This window comes from Procambarus clarkii, chromosome 31 (assembly GCF_040958095.1).
Source record: "Procambarus clarkii isolate CNS0578487 chromosome 31, FALCON_Pclarkii_2.0, whole genome shotgun sequence".
Lineage (NCBI taxonomy): Eukaryota > Metazoa > Arthropoda > Malacostraca > Decapoda > Cambaridae > Procambarus > Procambarus clarkii.
The window spans coordinates 22,291,190-22,310,252 of NC_091180.1; the positions used below are offsets into that span (position 1 = coordinate 22,291,190).

The 19,063-nt window shown below is 43.2% G+C and overlaps 1 protein-coding gene across 7 annotated transcripts in view; it reads left to right on the forward strand.

Annotated features, from left to right (window-relative positions):
* LOC123758727 (uncharacterized) overlaps positions 1-19,063 on the forward strand; it is a 152,617-nt gene that overhangs the window by 1,246 nt on the left and 132,308 nt on the right. For 6 of the 7 annotated variants that reach the window (XM_045743316.2, XM_045743317.2, XM_045743319.2 and 3 more), the window contains exon 2: positions 8,539-8,834. In XM_045743316.2, the coding sequence (XP_045599272.1) occupies positions 8,565-8,834 (270 nt within the window). In that variant the 5' untranslated portion in view covers positions 8,539-8,564. Of the gene's footprint in view, positions 1-7,943; positions 8,096-8,538; positions 8,835-19,063 lie in introns of those variants that run through there. The other variant, XM_069334511.1, reaches the window with a different exon arrangement.

Sequence of the window (19,063 nt, forward strand, 5' to 3'; positions counted from 1 at the left end):
GCAGGCTGTTTAGCGATAACTTGGGTCATGGGACAACTAGGGATTTAACTGTGCTTTAGCTCGTACTGTGGCGTTACGGCCCTCAAACCCGACCCGAGAAAAGGTAGTCGCCAACTGTGTGGCCACTTTGGTTGTTAGCATTTGTTTGGCGCCAAATTCAAGTCAGCTGTCCCGTGTCGGCTACAGTTCACTTCGTACACCAGGAAGCTTCGCATGCTGAGTGTCAAACCTAATTAGCGTATTCCATTATGATATCTGAAGCAACCTGCCCAGTGTGGGTGTGCAAAAATTGAGTGTAACATCAGATATGTGCAGTTTTTCGAATGAAAACATGTGCAAGAAACAAGGTGTGCGTGTGTGTGTGTGTGTGAGCGGTGTGACCGTATTGCGGCACTGGGCTCGTGTTCCCAACGTTCACTGGACTCAAGCTGTAAGAGATACATATAATTGCACGTATTTATGTATTACAAAGTATTTTAATGTATTTTACTGTTGCCGTTGAAAACTTATTAAACAATGTTAATGTTCGTACTTTGATCTGGATCACTACGCACAGCATTAATAAGTGTTCCTGGTAGCGTAATTTGTAGTTCCCAAAATACCTGTGTCCGTACTACACAGTACTGTACGTCATTTACAACGAGCAAGTATGTATATCCACAAATTAATTACTTTGGCTTTGTGCCATCTTGGATATTCAGGTTACTAGAGGAAAGTTTGTCGTCAGTCTACTAAATATAAATAACATTTTAATTACAATGAAAGTAGCCAATTATAGCGTGTGATATGGAGGAGGGGGAGATGGTCTGGCTTCCGCGCCACACTAAATTGTTACCTGAAAGTTTTTAAAACTGTGTTGTGTTTACTTCGCTGTGTTTGTTTACTTCGCTGTGTTTGTATATTTACTTCGCCGTGTTTGTGTGTTTACTTCGCTGTGTTTGTGTGGCAAAGCGAGCGCACTCTCGGTCATACGTTGCTTGAACTTAAAAGACTAATGACCATCACGTTTGCATTTTACTTCTAGGTTAGTGATATAAACACATCTAATTTATATCCTAAGGTACATATAATATATATAGTGTTTACTGAAATTTCAACTGCTGATAACGTTAATGTATACAGTTTCGGAGGCCGGGGGGGGGGGGGGGGGGGTCAGATTCACTTTCAAGCGTAGGACTTCCAAGTAATTATTTGAGTTTGCATACATACATATAGTGCTGTACACTCTTATAAAATCGCATATACAGTTCAAAGAAAGCATATTTATTTCTCTACAGCGGTTTCTCATGTTGCGGTAAGCTGTGTCTTCCAGTAATAATATTAACGATTATAATATTTAAACATACATCAAGAAGCAAATCCTTTGAGCCCTTGTATTATTAAAAAGATCATTCGTCAACTTATTTGAGCATTGTAGTTGATAATGTACAGATTTGTGACTTCCCACTTGCATTGTAGGTCATATGACATGGTCATGTTATTGAAAAGTGTAGTCGATTTCAAAGCAGTTGATGTAATTAAAATTGTTTAAATCTGTTTCCTGTTGTGAGGTGGACTTGGCCGAACCGTCTCGTGTGAGTAGGTGCATATAGGTAACAGTCATTGGTTGAACCTTTCCGGTTACCACTTGCCATGCAAAAACCAACCCCAGCAGGATGTATGTTGGTGTGCTCCCCCTTCACACATTTCCGCCTCTCACCCCCCCCCCCATAGCCACTTCCCTTCCTCCACCGTATGCCACTTCCCTCCCCCCCCACCATACACCACTTCCCTCCCCCCCCACCATACACCACTTCCCTCCCCCCCCACCATACACCACTTCCCTCCCCCCCCACCATACACCACTTCCCTCCCCCCCCCCACCATACACCACTTCCCTCCCCCCCACCATACACCACTTCCCTCCCTCCCCCCCCCCCACCATACACCACTTCCCTCCCCCCCCCCACCATACACCACTTCCCTCCCCCCCCCCACCATACACCACTTCCCTCCCCCCCCCCCTCCACCATACACCACTTCCCTCCCCCCCCCCTCCACCATACACCACTTCCCTCCCCCCCCCCTCCACCATACACCACTTCCCTCCCCCCCCCCCTCCACCATACACCACTTCCCTCCCCCCCCCCACCATACACCACTTCCCTGCCCCCCTCCCCCACCAGTATCCTTCCCAACTCGTGCACTTTTACCACCTGATCCATTTCTCTCCCCACCTGGTCCACTCCCCCCCCCCCCCTTGCACCTCCGAGTACCCTTCCCACCCCTACATCACCCCCCCCCCCGTGCACCTCTACCCATCCATCCCTTGCACCATCAAAACCCTTCCCACCCCCGGCACCACAATCCTCTCCCCTGCATAACCTCACCCTTGCACCACCACCACCATTCTGTACACCAGTTGATTGACAGTTGAGGCGGGACCAAAAAGCCGAAGCTTAAGCCCCGCAAACACAACTAGGTGAGTTCCACTTACCTCTCCCACCCCTGCACCACCACTATCCTTTCCCACCTCTACACCACCACTATCCTCTCCCACCTCTACACCACCACTATCCTCTCCCACCTCTACACCACCACTATCCTCTCCCACCCCTGCATCACCACTATCCTCTCCCACCCCTGCATCACCACTATCCTCTCCCATTCCTGCATCACCACTATCCTCTCCCACCCCTGCATCACCACTATCCTCTCCCACCCCTGCATCACCACTATCCTCTCCCACCCCTGCATCACCACTATCCTCTCCCACCCCTGCATCACCACTATCCTCTCCCATTCCTGCATCACCACTATCCTCTCCCACCCCTACACCACCACCCTCACCCACTCCTCCTCCACCACCACCCACCCCTGCACCACCACTACCACCACCCTCACCCACCCCTGCACCACCACTACCACCACCCTCACCCACCCCTGCACCACCACTACCCTCACCCACCCCTGCACCACCACTACCACCACCCTCACCCACCCCTCCTCCACCACCACCTACCACTACCCTCACCCACCCCTCCTCCACCACCACCACTACCCTCACCCACCCCCTCCACCACCACCACTACCCTCACCCACCCCCTCCACCACCACCCACTACCCTCACCCACCCCCCTCCACCACCACCCACTACCCTCACCCACCCCCCTCCACCACCACCCACTACCCTCACCCACCCTGCACTCTCGCTGCACCTAACTCTGGTTGTCTCTTCTTCCTTGTATACCAACCCATGTCGATCCCACCAAGCACCCTCCCACCCCTCTTCTCACACCCAGTCCCGTCTCCGCTCGCCACCACCCATCCGAACACATTTACCGAGCCACTCTTCCCTCACCTTGGCCAAGCTTTGGGACGCTGACAGGTCACGTGACTCGTGTTTAACGGCATTTAAATTTCGCGAAATGGACCACCAGCACACTAGATTTTGCGTTTCGCCTTGCTGGAATATAAGGTTTGTAGTCTTACTAGAGCCTGACGATCAACATAGATGATTCAGTGTATATATATAATTTTTTTGTATATAATTTTTTTTCCATTTAAGCAAAAAAAAAAAAAAGTGAAAAAATAACACCTTTGAATTGAAACTGATTTGTTTATCAACATCGAAGGCTATAAGGCGGCTAGCTACGATGGCTGATCCATTCCTGAAATGTGGGTTAGCTTGGCTAAGAGACCATTCTGTTCTATCGAGGTTACAGACTGTGTGGGTTGGCAGGTTAAGGGGGTGGGAGGTGTGGAGACATGGGAGGGAGGGGAGACGCTTTGCCTGGGGGAGGATAAGTTTAGTGACGTGGGATGAAAATAATTGGCATCGATAGCTTATGGGTTTAGAACACATCTGGCGAAAGTGTATTAAAGTGTGTGTGTGTGTCACGGTTTCCAATGATTTTAATCACTTTAGAACAAATGTGTGTTAGTTCCTTGTCAGTGGTTCGTAGTTGTAATAAAATTATGTGATTCCATGAGTTAATTTAAGCTATTGCTTATTGGATTTCTTAGAGAAGTGAATGACAAGCTATTGAATAGTGGTCCCTAAAAAACATTGCCCTATGCTTTATAGGGAAGTTTTGTGATATTTGAATCTTCTATTGCAATGTACAAAAGGTGGACTTTTAGTTTGTGATAGGTTGTAGTGTTTGGGCAAGTGTTCATATGGATGTTTTAAATTAATATGTAAGCAGTCTGCAGCAATGTCAGCTACCTAAGTGATAGTAGTTAGAATACACTTTGTTGACAAATGTTTTACCTGGATCATGGCTGTCACATAATCTAATGAAGAATTAGAACTTTAAACTGAAGAGTTCTTTATAAGGTTTTTGGCTTACAGTATAATACATAGCATACATTTTATAGCATACTCGCTATGTAATTTATTGTTGTTATTTTCATACTTACTCGTGGTTACACAGTTGAATTGGTCTTAAATTTTTTTCTTGTCTTTTAGAATATTTGAAGAGGTGAAAGACTACATGGGTTAGCTCTTTATTGACACTTTAACTCTGTTGATCACCATTCTTGTGGCCCTGTCTCACCAGGACCCATAGTTGACAACCCCACAGTCTGGATTGTCAGTTCTTGCAACTTGTCTTACAATGTAGACCCTAAACTGGCTGATAGGAAAAATTGTCTAACATTATTTTAGTAATTACCCATATCAGTTTAATGATGATATAATTAAATAAGTATTGTGTGTGTGTGTGTGTGTGTGTGTGTGTATATATATATATATATATATATATATATATATATATATATATATATATATATATATATATATATATATATATATATAATATATATAATATATTGTATATGTACTTATTGTTATAAGAATGAGTTGTTGCCCTACTAATCAGGTGATTCATTATAAAAACAATAAATGTTGTAGGTTTGACATTCTAAGTAAACAAACTGTTTTGTTTTTATCCTAGTACTAGGTTAGGTTATTTGATTTATTAGGTTTTATATGTACTATATAGTAGGCTAAGCTTATGTTAGCTTCTTTTGTTTAGTTTTTTTTTTTTTTTTTTTTAACTAGGCTATGGGCTGCAGTGTGTGAAGCTCATCTTGTGTTGAAGCAATGAACCTTTGTTTGGTTAACACAAGAGTACCTATTGCTGATTTTGCTGCTAATCAAGTAACTGACACTTACTGAGCTCATCCTTTTGGAGAGGCTGATTTATCACACTCCAACTTTTCATATGTTTATTTTACAGCCAGCTGTATGCTGGCTGTCCCTTGGTAACGTATTACAGAGCATCCGGCAATTAGGGCAATTCAACCAAAAGATGAACTATTAAGTACTCTGTAGTCTAAATGTTAAACAGTTCACTTTAGCAGCCTGTACTTTAATTTACCTTACCTACCACATGCCATGTCCCTGTTTCACGCTCCTTGATGAAGGATAAAATTAGAACACAGGCTGTCAGTTCAATTTTTCTTAACATCTAAAGGCTAAGTTCTTTAGGATGGCCTAGGATGTCCTTTATCCCTTTCATAAACCTTCACAGAAATCCAATTATTACTCCCTTAAACAATTATTTTACCTTAATCTTTTTTTCTGTGATTTGTACAGTATTTTTGTAAATATTTAAAGACAGTACTGTACTGTGACTTTGTTACTACTATTGCAGTTTTATATATCATTTCATTTGATTTATTAGTCTATATATAGTAGCCTATCCTGATATAAGACAAAATACTGTATACCACTTCATTGTGATCTTGTAAGAGCAATACAGTATGAGCACTGCAGCATTGAGGTAAGTATGCTTTTGTATAAAGATAAGGCATATTCCAATAGGTTTTGTAGCCTTCTGAATCTGCAGACAGCTTGAGGAAAATCTACTGGATGGCACGAAGTTGTCGTATTCCATCTTGGGCTAAAACTCATTGGGCACAATGCGCATTTGGTTAGGGCGTTGCAGTGCGCAGGATATTCTCAGCCATGTTTGGATTTGGTGTGTCATGTGATCGTATGCAGGGGCTACGTCACTCGCAAGTCTCTTGTTTTATATATAGACTTACTGCTGTGGGACCTGGCTAAAAAAATTAACAGTAATTTATATAGTATTGCATTTCTTTATCTGAATTTCAATTTCTTTTTATCTTCATGTTTTCATTGTCACATTGAAGCTCTCAGTAAAAATGTAACATCATAGCCTGCTGTACAACATTTGGTAAATAACATGCTCAGACAGGAGTTTTTGGCAAACATTGACTGTCACTGTATTTTTTTACTGTAAAGGTTATGCATCAACAAAATTATACCATAGGTAGCCTAGAGTTATCATATGACAGAAGGTTTCATATTTCATTAGAATACTTATCATGATATAAGATCTTTTCATGGCACTTTTGATAGTACAGTAGTTGGTGTTATTAGCAGAATAAATAATGAATTATTGCAATGCATATTAAAAGTTTATATTAAAAAAAAGCTTGTTCTCTTCTCAACCGGTGGTGAAGCAGCCCTGGCTCCACCAGTTCTAATTTTAGTCTTTCCCTCCCTCTTTTACTGCTCTAGAAAATAAAAGATTCTAGTGTGTTGTGCCTTTGTTGGGAACAATTTATTCAGCACTATTATGATAATTTAGTATGGTAGATCTCTCTGTCTTAGTACAGTAGAGTATCACTTTTGAAAATATATCTGGATAATTAATCTCCAGGATATCAGGATTTCACTTTCAAAAACATCTAATGAAGGTTGGCAACACCAGCTACACTGAAAGGAAACCTTGGGCTGTGTTGTCCAGTATTTCTGGATGTTATATAATTTTTTTGTGAGAGTATTTGAAGTGGCGATTGACATCTTAATGAGAGTTTACGAGGAAGGGTGAACTTAAACAGATATCTCCTTGGAATTGCTGTATTTGGCAAGCCTCACACTCCCACTTGGTTGGTTCGTCTTTGTTGCGGAATTAGAGAGTATGGGTTGTTGCTAAGGTGTTAAGTTGAGCATCATTGGAGAGGGTACTTACACTGACAGCATAAGAGAGATCAGACTTAGAGATAAATTTCTTGTATGCTTTTCTGATAATTTTGTTAGGTTGCAGAGGAATTATTGATTACTGCTTTACATATTGCACTGTCTGAAAGTCCAAGGTGTTTGAAGCTGCCAGTTATTTTGTTTATTTACACTTACCAGATTTTTTGCTGTAGACCCCGAGTCTGCTTTTCAGCTTGTGTAGAAATTGCTATTAGATTTTAATATTGCACTTAGTGAAATGAGTCATGTTTGATCTTGTAGTGCCGTGCCTATTAATGTTTGCCACATTGCATTTTGGGGTTGCAGCAAAGTCTGGTGCCAAGTGCGCATCATCCTGTCGTGTGATTGGTGCTCGCAGAAGCGAGTGTTGCCAGTTCGTTGTATTGTTAAAGCCTTTCTTTATAGTTATTTTAAACAATAAATCAAAATATTGATTCCCTAATAATTCATAAAAACTGATATCACTCCCTGTATGAGCTACTTTTAGTTGTGGAGTTCAGAAATTCTTCTGAGAAATTTTTTTGGAGGGGCAAATCGTTACTATACAGTAAAGATAATTATTTTATTTTAATGTGCTATCTCTCGATAAGCATTTAAAAATATTTTTACATAGTAACACTAATAAGATTTGATGCAACGTCACAAAACATGGACGCATCACACCCAGTGTGAGAGCTGTAGTCGAGGCCGGGTCATTTCAAGCACTTGCCAGACACAGCACACAGTCGTGCCAAGTTGTTTGTTATCAGCTTTGTGGCAGATTTTCTCTACAAGACCCTTGTGAGATTAACTCTGGGGCCTAGATCACAGCAAAGGTTGATTATTGCAAATGTATAAACATATATCATAATTGTATGTGATAAGTTTTTGTGATAAAGTGATAAGTTGTAAGAAAATACAGTTATTCTAAGTGGATTTATTTCTAGTGCTAATGGAGCACATAATTTGAAAAGCATAGAATTGTTTGGCTTGGAAGCGAGATATAAAAAAGGTGTGGTATATTACTAGCCCACAAACCTTGTACACCAGAACAGTGGCAGTTGTGTATGGTAGCTACCCACTGGGCAAGTGTTCAAGAGTACTTACATGCCGAGTTTTCTGGTAAGTTTTTCTTAGCACAGAGTTTGGATGTGTGCCATATATAGGGCCTCGTGTGCTCGTGTTAACATTGGGAATTGTTTGCTGGTAATTTTCTTACAAGTTACGCTGCATCATTTATGATGTGTGCCTGATTTGATGCCTTGCCTTATTTTAACATTAAAAAAGGGTGTTTCCCATTTGGCTACTTACCTATGAGATATTGAGATAAATATAAACTCCTGAGAGTTGGTGCTGTTTATTCTAGCATAAATGATGCTACTTATGTCATTAATAAAGTAATAACTATTTAGCATGGCATTTTTGGCGATACTACATACAGTATTAATATACAGTATACATATGTCATATTTTCTTTTATCTCGGTCTCCATAGGCTATTATTACATTTAGTGAAAAGAGCGTAAGTGGTTAATATCTCATTAATATAATTTTTTCTCTTTTCAGTTTTAATGATGTGAGAGTGAGCGACAATGGGTCCTAAAGACCGGGACCGTGGTGGAGGGGGCGGTGGTGGAGGTGGGGGCAGTGGGGGTACAGGAGGGGGTGGTGGTGTTAACGCCAGTGGCAGTAGTAGCAGCACCCCCTCGGTTACCTCCGAAGAATGGCTGCAGCGCCTCCTTACAGCCATAGCCAAAATCAAATCTCAGAAGCAGCGGCCGAACCTCGAACGCATCACCCAAACCATGAGACAACTCTACACTGTGCCTCCAGATATGGTGGTCACCAATCTCCAGGCACAGGTAAGACCACTGCTCGATTTTCCTCTTTTTTTATTATTATTATTATTATTATTATTATTATAAATTAATGATTAGATGACTGGTCATCTGCCTCCAAAAGTCTGGTTATTATTTAGAATTTTATTGGGTATTAATTTACAATATAAATATATATTATTTTATATTATATATTATATTATCTATTCTATATATATAGAATAGAGCCACTGCAATACAAAGATCTTGGTTCAGATTCTCTTTGGTTATTCTAATCACTTGTGTAATGCAGTCATTATTACAGTACAGGTACTTATTTAAAATGTTGTTAACCATATCATACAATCAAGACAAATTCCACTCACCTCTGTCCATCTCCTTTGAACCACAAGAACATTCTTGGCCTGCCCATAATACACTGTATTAGAAGCCTTGTCAAAAAATGTTGGGATTTATTGGGCAGGTTGTTTTGTGTTTCTGCCTGTCCTTTGCAAAAGTTAAGTCTATCTGTATATGGCATACAGCATTTTTCAATATACACTGTAGGTGCATTTCAGGTGTAGTTTCTCCTTAGGGAAACTTAAATATAGGGTTGTTTTGATGAGGTTTGATGAGAACCTCCAACGCTTCTCATCAAATGTAAGCCGTGCACAGCTTAACCTACTTATCGATAGTTAAAAAATATTAAGGGCAATAGAGAAAGATAAAACATAAATATAATGCTGTTTTACTTAAGAATTTATTAGGAAATGAGGATATTAGCCCAAGACAAAAAAGAAACAGCAAGGTTGAAGTTCAGAAAAATCTACTGTAATGTATGTAATATGAAGAACATTATACTGAACATCAGTTGGTTAATGGTGTGTCTTAGCAGGAGGCAATGAAGCTTATACAACATTGTATTCAGCACTGACTTAAGTGTTGTAAGCAATAGTTCATTACTTAGAACACTCACTCCTTACTAGAAATTTTACATGGTTTATAGCCCTGAACAGTGAGGGACAACTGAGCATTGATTCTTAACTGTTTGTACTTGATCACTCAACAGTAATCAGAGACCTGATTGTAAATTGATTCACAGATTGTGTTCCAGGGATAACTATTAGGAAATTGTTGGGAAAAAAGTATTTTTTCTTAAATCGGGAACGATTGTTGAGTGTAAAGTATCCAGTATTTTTTGCTAAGAGGTATGAGCTTGGCAACAGTTAAGGGATAACATGTCTGAGGTTCAGAGGGAGTTACGGTTCTCCTAAAGGTTTATGCCAAGATAACACCTGCAGAAGTTGATGTATTTAATGACTTATCGAGTTCTGAAACTGAATGACCTTTAAGTTGAATGTGAACGTAACATTGAAGGGACTGTGTCATTTAAAGGAGTTTTATTCCTTCCTACAGTAAAGGGGTTGTTTACTCAGCAACAGTAATTAACAATATTAGCTGTTTTATACATGCTAGTAGTTGAAATAACAAGGTAATATAGCAGGAATACAGTGAGTGTGATCACTTTAGTGTTATAATTCAGTGCATATTGTACTAGCAATAACTTGATCCAGTTCATGGTGTGCCTCTCACTCAACCAGTCAGGTTAAGCACCAATGGATCTCACCACTAACATGATGGGGTTACTGCATATACATTTTTCCAGTTATTTAAGTCTCCTGATAAGTCTAAAAGGCTTCCTGTCCTGACAGTAGTATATCATACGAACAAAATTATGACAAAAATATGGGTATGAAAAAGTCAGAAAGGCTTGTAATAAGAGTGCTGAGGAGGAGAGTGTATAATGTTCATGTGGCTGCAAACAATTACTACAGTATATACTGGTCACCACATGCAAGACAATTCCTCTGTTATTCATTGCAAAGGTAAAATTACTCAACAGTGCCCAACCTTGAAAAGGAAAATATCAGTTGAAAATTCAACTCCGATACATGGTTCTCAATATTGGGTATCGAAGGTGTCAAATTGCTGGTTGGTGGTCCATTCCACAAGATAACTATGTAATGGAAGAAAATTAGACGGTATACTGTATCGAAGAGCTTTCAATTTTTGGAATAGTGATAAACACGCAATAACTGTGTGTGATCAGAAGCGGCAATGAGAGTATTACTATAGGTGTATGCAACATATTTTACCATTCCCTTTAATCAGGAGAAAGGACAGTATAGAAGACTGCCAGTACTGCTTTACTGCTAGAATCCACTCAGTAAAAGATCTAAACTATTGGGATCGACTAAAGCTCCTAACTCTGTATTCTCTTGAGCGCAGGCAGGAGAGATGCATAATAATTTGTACATGGAAAATAGTAGAGGGGCTGGTCCCAAACCTGCACACAGAAATACCACCACATGAGATCAGAAGGCATGGCAGGATGTGCAGAATATCCCCTGTTGAGGTGCAGAGGTGCAACAGGTACTCTGAGAGAGAACTCTATCAACATCAGAGGCCCGAGACTGTTCAGCACGCATCCACTACACATAAGGGGCATAGCTGGCCAACCCTTTATAGTGTTCAAGAGAGAACTTGACAAACACCTCCAAAGGATTCCTGATCAACCAGGCTGTGACTCATATGTCAGGCTGCTAGCAGTCGCGTCCAACAGCCTGGTTGACTAGACCAGCAACGAGGAGGCCTGGTCGACGGCCGGGCCGCAGGGTTGCTAAGCCCCAAAATCACCTCAAGGTAACCTCCAGGTAAGGCAGTATTACATTCTGAGCAACATTTCAGAACCACACTACTGCTATGTCGACTGGTTATGTTTATATATACTGTGTATAAATGTGAGGAAATTAGTAGAAGCCATGAGGAGGGTCTGAACCCACTCACTTGGAACTCTCAAGCAAACGCCTAAGACCACTTCACCACGACATGGTTATCAGCATTGCAACCTGGGATTCTACTGAATCCTCTAAGGGGGCCTGAGGCTTAAAACTGAAACTCTATCGGGGGTTTTACACACTGCTACCATTCACTATGGTGGCAGTATGGTCTAGTAGTTCTACCTCCAATGCTTCTCATCAAATGTACAACGAAATCTCATTAATTTGTATCAATGAGAAAATCAGTGGAGCCACGAGAAGAATTCGAACCTGTTCACTTGGTACTCCAGAGCACATGCCCTACACCACTACACCACGGTATGATCAAGAGCAATGCAACCTGGGATTCAGTAGAATTGCAGGTTTTGACCATGATGTGTAGTCAGTATGTAGTACCTAATAGGCCAAGTTGTCTAAGAAGCTGAATTTTCCTGTAAATATATTTTTCAATTTTGTTTTCTTGCATACGGCTTTCCATTCCAATACATATGATTTTTTTTTTTTTTTAATGCTTTGGTTCAAAACTAACATAGAAATTTGATCAAACCTATGCTACCTAACCTATCCTAACAAAACTAAGTCAGTAATTCATGTTCCTGATATAAAAGATATTATTTGAAAAGAACTAATCTAGAAAGAAATATTTGAAAATGGCAAAAAACATTTGGCTTGTTAGGCAAATTAGACCTTGCAGACTAGGCCAAGTAGTGTAGTTCTGGCTATTAGGCACAATATTATATATATATTATTATTATTATTATTACACCCACCCACACAATACATTTTTATTATAGAGCCACAGAGATACTACAGGAAAGAGGTGGTTGGCTTGACTGTGTCTATCTAAACCTAAAAAAGGCTTTTGATAGTCTCATATAAGAGGCTGTTCTGGGAACTGGAATATGCTGGAGGAGTGACAGAGACCCATACTTCAAAAGACGAAGTCAAAGACGAAGGCGTCAAAGACGAGACATAAGGAGGCGATGAGTCACAATAACGTGGCTAAAGTATGTTGACCAGACCACACACTAGAAGGTGAAGGGACGACGACGTTTTGGTCCGTGCTGGACCATTCTCAAGTCGATTGTTCATTCACAATCGACTTGAGAATGGTCCAGGACGGACCGAAACGTCGTCTTCCCTTCACCTTCTAGTGTGTGGTGTGGTCCAGGAGACATAAGGAGCTGTGATAACGGAGGTTGTGCGGGTGAAGTTGACGCACAGAAAACTGGAATGGTGGGGAAGGTTGGCGGGGGAGACTGTATGCAGTGACGCTATGTAAAAAGAACATCCGGAGGGGAGGAAGGAGCCAGGGAGGAAATGCCGAGGCCCGAGTTGTGGTGTTATGCATGATTGGGGTTGACGGGGTGGTGGTGGTGGGGGTTGACGGGGTGGTGGTGGTGGGGTTGACGTAGTTGTGGTGGGGTATTTCAGGGGGGTTAATGGCTGTTCTGGATTTTCCTCTTATGGTGGGAAAGATGGTGGAATTCCAGGAAACGGCCAGTAGTGATGTATCGGGCGTGATATATAGTGTATGTGGTACACCATGAATGACGGAATGAATATATACGTGTACAGCCCCATAATGAATGCATACATTTGCGTACAGCCTCATAAAGATTGAATGAATGAATATGCGAGAGTTCCATCTCGTCGCCTGGCTCCGTATCTATGAAAATATATTATTACGTTGTTGTGATTCAGTTTGAATAGATTAGCTAAATGAATTTATGCAGAGGTTAAGAAAACGGCGAATAAAAACCAAGCGTGACTGCGATATTAATGACGGGAATGAACAGAACAGTGGAATTAGGAGAGTGGAAATATGGCGGTCTGGAGCAGACAAGTGTGATGAGGTCCCAAGTGGAGGAATGTCATAGGGAGAGGGGCAAGGCCCTCCACTCAGATGGGGACCTTTTGGATGGAATAAATTGCTGAAAAGTGTTTGTCGTTCGGCTCGCTAATTTGTATACTTGGAGAGGGCGGGGGGGGGCCCCCCCCCCCGCCTTTTCCCTCAACTGAGAAAGTTGAGGGAAAAGTGTGATAGGATAAAATGCGATGATTGGTGTAACACACTTTGTATGCATAATGAAAGCGCGTTATGAAAAAAAAAATAACGTCTCTATGGTTCATTTGGGCACTAAATTTCCACCTGTGTCCCCTAGTGTGTGTGCCCCTTGTGGTAAACTACGCGACAGGACGATGGGAAAGTCATTGTCTCAGGTTTAAAACTAATGTTTCTCATTGTTAAGAAAGAGAATTTAATTTAGCTCTGATTATATTGTCAACAGGAAAATAATTTAGGTTCGGGTGTTTGAAGAACAATTACAGTGGAGGCGAGGTGCACAAACCCATTACGACTATAGAGCACTGGGAAGGGATTAGGATAAGGATTTGGGATGACACGAGGGGAAAGGAATGGTGTCCCACCACTTGAACGGTCGGGGATTGAACGCCGACCTGCAGACCGTCGCTCTACCGTCCACCCTGAATGAAAGATAGGCGGGTGAGCGGGAAGTGAAGGTCAGCCGCTGTCTAAAGCTTTCAGGCCGTAGATTCTAAAGTAGCATAAAGATAGCATGATTTTAACCATGATATATATAATATAATATAATATGTGCTTCAGCCTACAGTTTAGACCTATTGTCTTGTGTATGACCCTCTGCGACAGTGAATACCAGCATTATCCTCATTAATAAGGCCTAACGAATTACTCAGATTAGGCAAAAGTGTAATTGTTGTCAATAAAGTTGTTAATAATGATAAGTGTATGGGCGGCTGTGTGGCGTGAGAGCTAATGACTTACAAGGGTAAGATCACCGAAAAGTTTTATGGATGTTAGTTGTAAGTCAAAATAACAGTAAGTTAGGAGTAACGTTAAATATTCCTAGATAAGGTCAGTGAGTGAAGGCATGCTAAATATATAATACTCACACGATGTCCAAATTGTGAAGTTTCGGCAGAAATAAAGCAACTAGATACAATACAAAAATTAAGGTGGAGAATGTGTGTTTTTTTTAAACGGAGGCTAAAGTAAATTTCGGGCTGTGAAAAGGGGCGCGCGCTTATATTTGTCCTTGCATATTTGTGCGTACAGAATCAAGCTTTAGCTCGTGGACCTCGCCTTTCCAACCGACCAGTTGTCTAACCCAGTGACTCCTGATATTTTTTTCAGTCATAACTGCTTTTGAAATTATGAAAGGAGATGGCTTCGGCAACCTGTTAATTTAGTTCTTTCCATTTCCCTCCTGTTGCGCTAAAATAAAATTTGCTATCAATATGGTTCATCTGTTTCTAAAGCTTCCGTCCATGTTCTTGTTCGATTGATATTCATTGTCAACACCAATCTATTTTTCCACTGTAACAGTTCTCCCCAAGTGTGCGTTTATGTAGCTGTATATATGACACGCCTGATGTATTTTGTTGAGTGTAGCTCTATAGTAAGAGGGTAGTCGGTAATGGTCATAAATGGTATACATTCATGGGGAGGGTAGCAACTGTGCGCAGTTACCGTTCTCTGCCTGTTGGTAGCTGCTATTGGCTGCTGACCATACACACATTGTGTAGTGTAGGCTAGTATACCTGTCAGTGATTCCGAGTCCTGATCTATAGCCCGGTGACCGGGTCCCTGACCAAGCCTCGTGGTCTGGTCAACCAGGCTGATCGATGCGGCTGCTCGCAGCCTGGATTTATGAGTCGCAGCTCGTAGCACATGTATAGTGTGTGTGCGTAGCACATGTATATAGGACATTCATAGAGCAAGTAGTATGTTTAAAGACCGTGTTGTTACTCAGAAAGCATGTAGTACCTGGACCATACCTGGTGAGGGTTTCGGGAGTACTTCTACTCACCGAGCCCAGCCTGAGGCCAGGTTTGACTTCTGATAACTTGGTCCAACAAGCTGTTGCAAGAACCTGTCCAAGTGCCTCTTGAATGCATCCACCTTCGTTATGGCAGTATTTCTTATCCTTGCTGGGAGGGTGTTGAACAGCCGTGGATCCCAGATGCAAAGTACTGTGAAACTACTATGCAAAGTATGTTCTGGTATCGTGTAGAGCACTAGATTGAAGATAGCGTACAATACATTCAGGTAGGATATAGTAGATTCAAGTAGTGTGTATTACGCTTAAGTGGCAGTTTATTCGGGTGGCGCGGAGTACAGTGACAGTAGTGTGTAGTAGTAGGTTGGTCGGGCCGCTCCAAGCAACAGCCTGTTGGAGCAAGCTGTGACGAGTGAAGCGTGGCCTTGAGCCGGCCGGGCTTGGGGAGTAGGAGTGCCAGAAGCCCATCCAGGTACACTGGAGGCAGCGTGTAGTACCTGGCGACAGTGTGAGTACAGCAGTTGGCCTTGTAGTGTGGACGAGCGGGGAGACGGACAAAGCTCCCGGAGCCCCAAGGGCTGGCCTCCCACCACAAGGGCACGCCGGGTGTACTCACCTAATTGTATTCACCTAATTGTGCTTGCGGGGGTTGAGCTCTGGCTCTTTGGTCCCGCCTCTCAACCGTCAATCAACTGGTGTACATGTTCCTGAGCCTACTGGGCTCTATCATATCTACACTTGAAACTATGTATGGAGTCAGCCTCCACCATAGCCACATCACTTTCTAATGCATTCAATTTATCAACCACTCTGACACTAAAAAAGTTCTTTCTAATATCTCTGTGGCTCATTTGGGCACTCAGTTTCCACCTGTGTCCCCTTGTGCGTGTGCCCCTTGTGTTAAATAGCCTGTCTTTATCTACCCTGTCAATTCCCTTGAGAATCTTGAATGTGGTGATCATGTCCCCCCTAACTCTTCTGTCTTCCAGCGACGTGAAGTTTAATTCCCGTAGCCTCTCCTCGTAGGTCATACCTCTCAGCTCGGGTATTAGTCTGGTGGCAAACCTTTGAACCTTTTCCAGTTTAGTCGTATCCTTGACTAGATATGGACTCCATGCTGGGGCTGCATACTCCAGGATTGGCCTGACATGTGGTATACAAAGTTCTGAATGATTCGTTACACAATTTTCTGAATGCCGTTCGTATGTTGGCCAGCCTGGCATATGCCGCGGATGTTATCCTCTTGATATGTGCTGCAGGAGACAGGTCTGGCGTGATATTAACCAACAAGACTTTTTCCTTCTCTGACTCCTGAAGAATTTCCTCTCCCAGATGACGTGGTAGGGAGAGTGTGGGTGGTGGGTACACGTGGTAGGGAGAGTGTGGGTGGTGGGTACACGTGGTAGGGAGAGTGTGGGTGGTGGGTACACGTGGTAGGGAGAGTGTGGGTGGTGGGTACACGTGGTAGGGAGAGTGTGGGTGGTGGGTACACGTGGTAGGGAGAGTGTGGGTGGTGGGTACACGTGGTAGGGAGAGTGTGGGTGGTGGGTACACGTGGTAGGGAGTGTGTGGGTGGTGGGTACACGTGGTAGGGAGAGTGTGGGTGGTGGGTACACGTGGTAGGGAGAGTGTGGGTGGTGGGTACACGTGGTAGGGAGAGTGTGGGTGGTGGGTGCACGTGGTAGGGAGAGTGTGGGTGGTGGGTGCACGTGGTAGGGAGAGTGTGGGTGGTGGGTACACGTGGTAGGGAGAGTGTGGGTGGTGGGTACACGTGGTAGGGAGAGTGTGGGTGGTGGGTACACGTGGTAGGGAGAGTGTGGGTGGTGGGTACACGTGGTAGGGAGAGTGTGGGTGGTGGGTACACGTGGTAGGGAGAGTGTGGGTGGTGGGTACACGTGGTAGGGAGAGTGTGGGTGGTGGGTACACGTGGTAGGGAGAGTGTGGGTGGTGGGTACACGTGGTAGGGAGAGTGTGGGTGGTGGGTACACGTGGTAGGGAGAGTGTGGGTGGTGGGTACACGTGGTAGGGAGAGTGTGGGTGGTGGGTGCACGTGGTAGGGAGAGTGTGGGTGGTGGGTGCACGTGGTAGGGAGAGTGTGGGTGGTGGGTACACGTGGTAGGGAGAGTGTGGGTGGTGGGTACACGTGGTAGGGAGAGTGTGGGTGGTGGGTACACGTGGTAGGGAGAGTGTGGGTGGTGGGTACACGTGGTAGGGAGAGTGTGGGTGGTGGGTACACGTGGTAGGGAGAGTGTGGGTGGTGGGTACACGTGGTAGGGAGAGTGTGGGTGGTGGGTACACGTGGTAGGGAGAGTGTGGGTGGTGGGTACACGTGGTAGGGAGAGTGTGGGTGGTGGGTGCACGTAAAAAGTGTAAGTATACCAGGAAAGGAGATATAAGTTGTTAGTTGGGAGTTGTCACAATCGCAGCCCGTCATCTCAAGTCGTCACAAAAATAATGTACTAAACTCCTCCAGTCGAAGACCCACGAATAGAAAACGTGACAGCCCGTCCAATTTGCCGGCCGCTACGATTTAATGTACATCATATTTTGGTCGGTGAGGATTTATACGGCAAAATGCGATGTAGTGTTTGTGAGGAGAGGTGCAGTTAGGGAAGGGTAGTGGCGAGGAATGGGGGAATGACTACAAAGTGACCTGTGATCGGGGACATACACTATGTACCAAGAGGGAATATCTCCAGGGTGAACTTACGGGCCACCTCTTAGCTGGCTTAATCAGTCAATTAATCTGCAGGGTGAGCGTCGGAGACAGTCTGCCTCAGAGGGGGAGTAATTATCGTGAATGAAGGCGCTAAGCCTTGAAGACTTAGCACAGTGAGTGCTGGAGAACCTGATGAGACTGATCAACCTGAATGGATGGATGGATGGATGTAGAAAGAGGTTGGAAAAGGATGAGGGGGGCGGGGCGGGAGAGGGATGAAGGGTTGCAATTCTGGAAGAAGGGGTTTGGAAATGAGGGGAATGGAAAGTTGGGTGGCCTGTCCACCATGGGTTGGTATGAGGTGGGGTCGTTTGTTTGGTTTGTGTGGGAGTGTTTGTGTGTGTTGTGTAGGGTTGACAGTGCGGTGGCTGGATTGTGTAGTGTGATCTTAGTTGGTGTCAGGGTTCCTGTGAGCCAGAAATATATATATTGAGGTCTGGAGGTGTGATCGTGGGTGTGTGTGATCATTTTTTGTTGGGGAGTGATTCTTGCGGTTGTGTACTGCCACTCATGGAGTCGCTGGCTGTGTAGAGTGGTTGGTGGGGTTGCTCGTGTTCTGGGACATTAAGGTGTTTCGTGTGGTTCAGCTGTTTCTCGCTAAGTAGCAGAGTCTGAGCATCATTGGTATCATAAACAGATTTAAGTCATGATAAGTTGGGATCTTAAGCCGAAAAATCCATGTATTAATGTAGTGAATGACGTAAATATGATACTAGGACTCATACCTAGAAGTGTTAGCAGTAATAGTAATGTAAAAGGTACTAAGTTTTCTATTAGAATCTGAACTACATAATCTACTATTTTCTGTAGATTATGCACTTCAGCTTCTGGCCACCGTGTTATAGAATGGATATTAAGCGTGCACAGAAAAGGGTGACAAAGTTAATCTCAGGA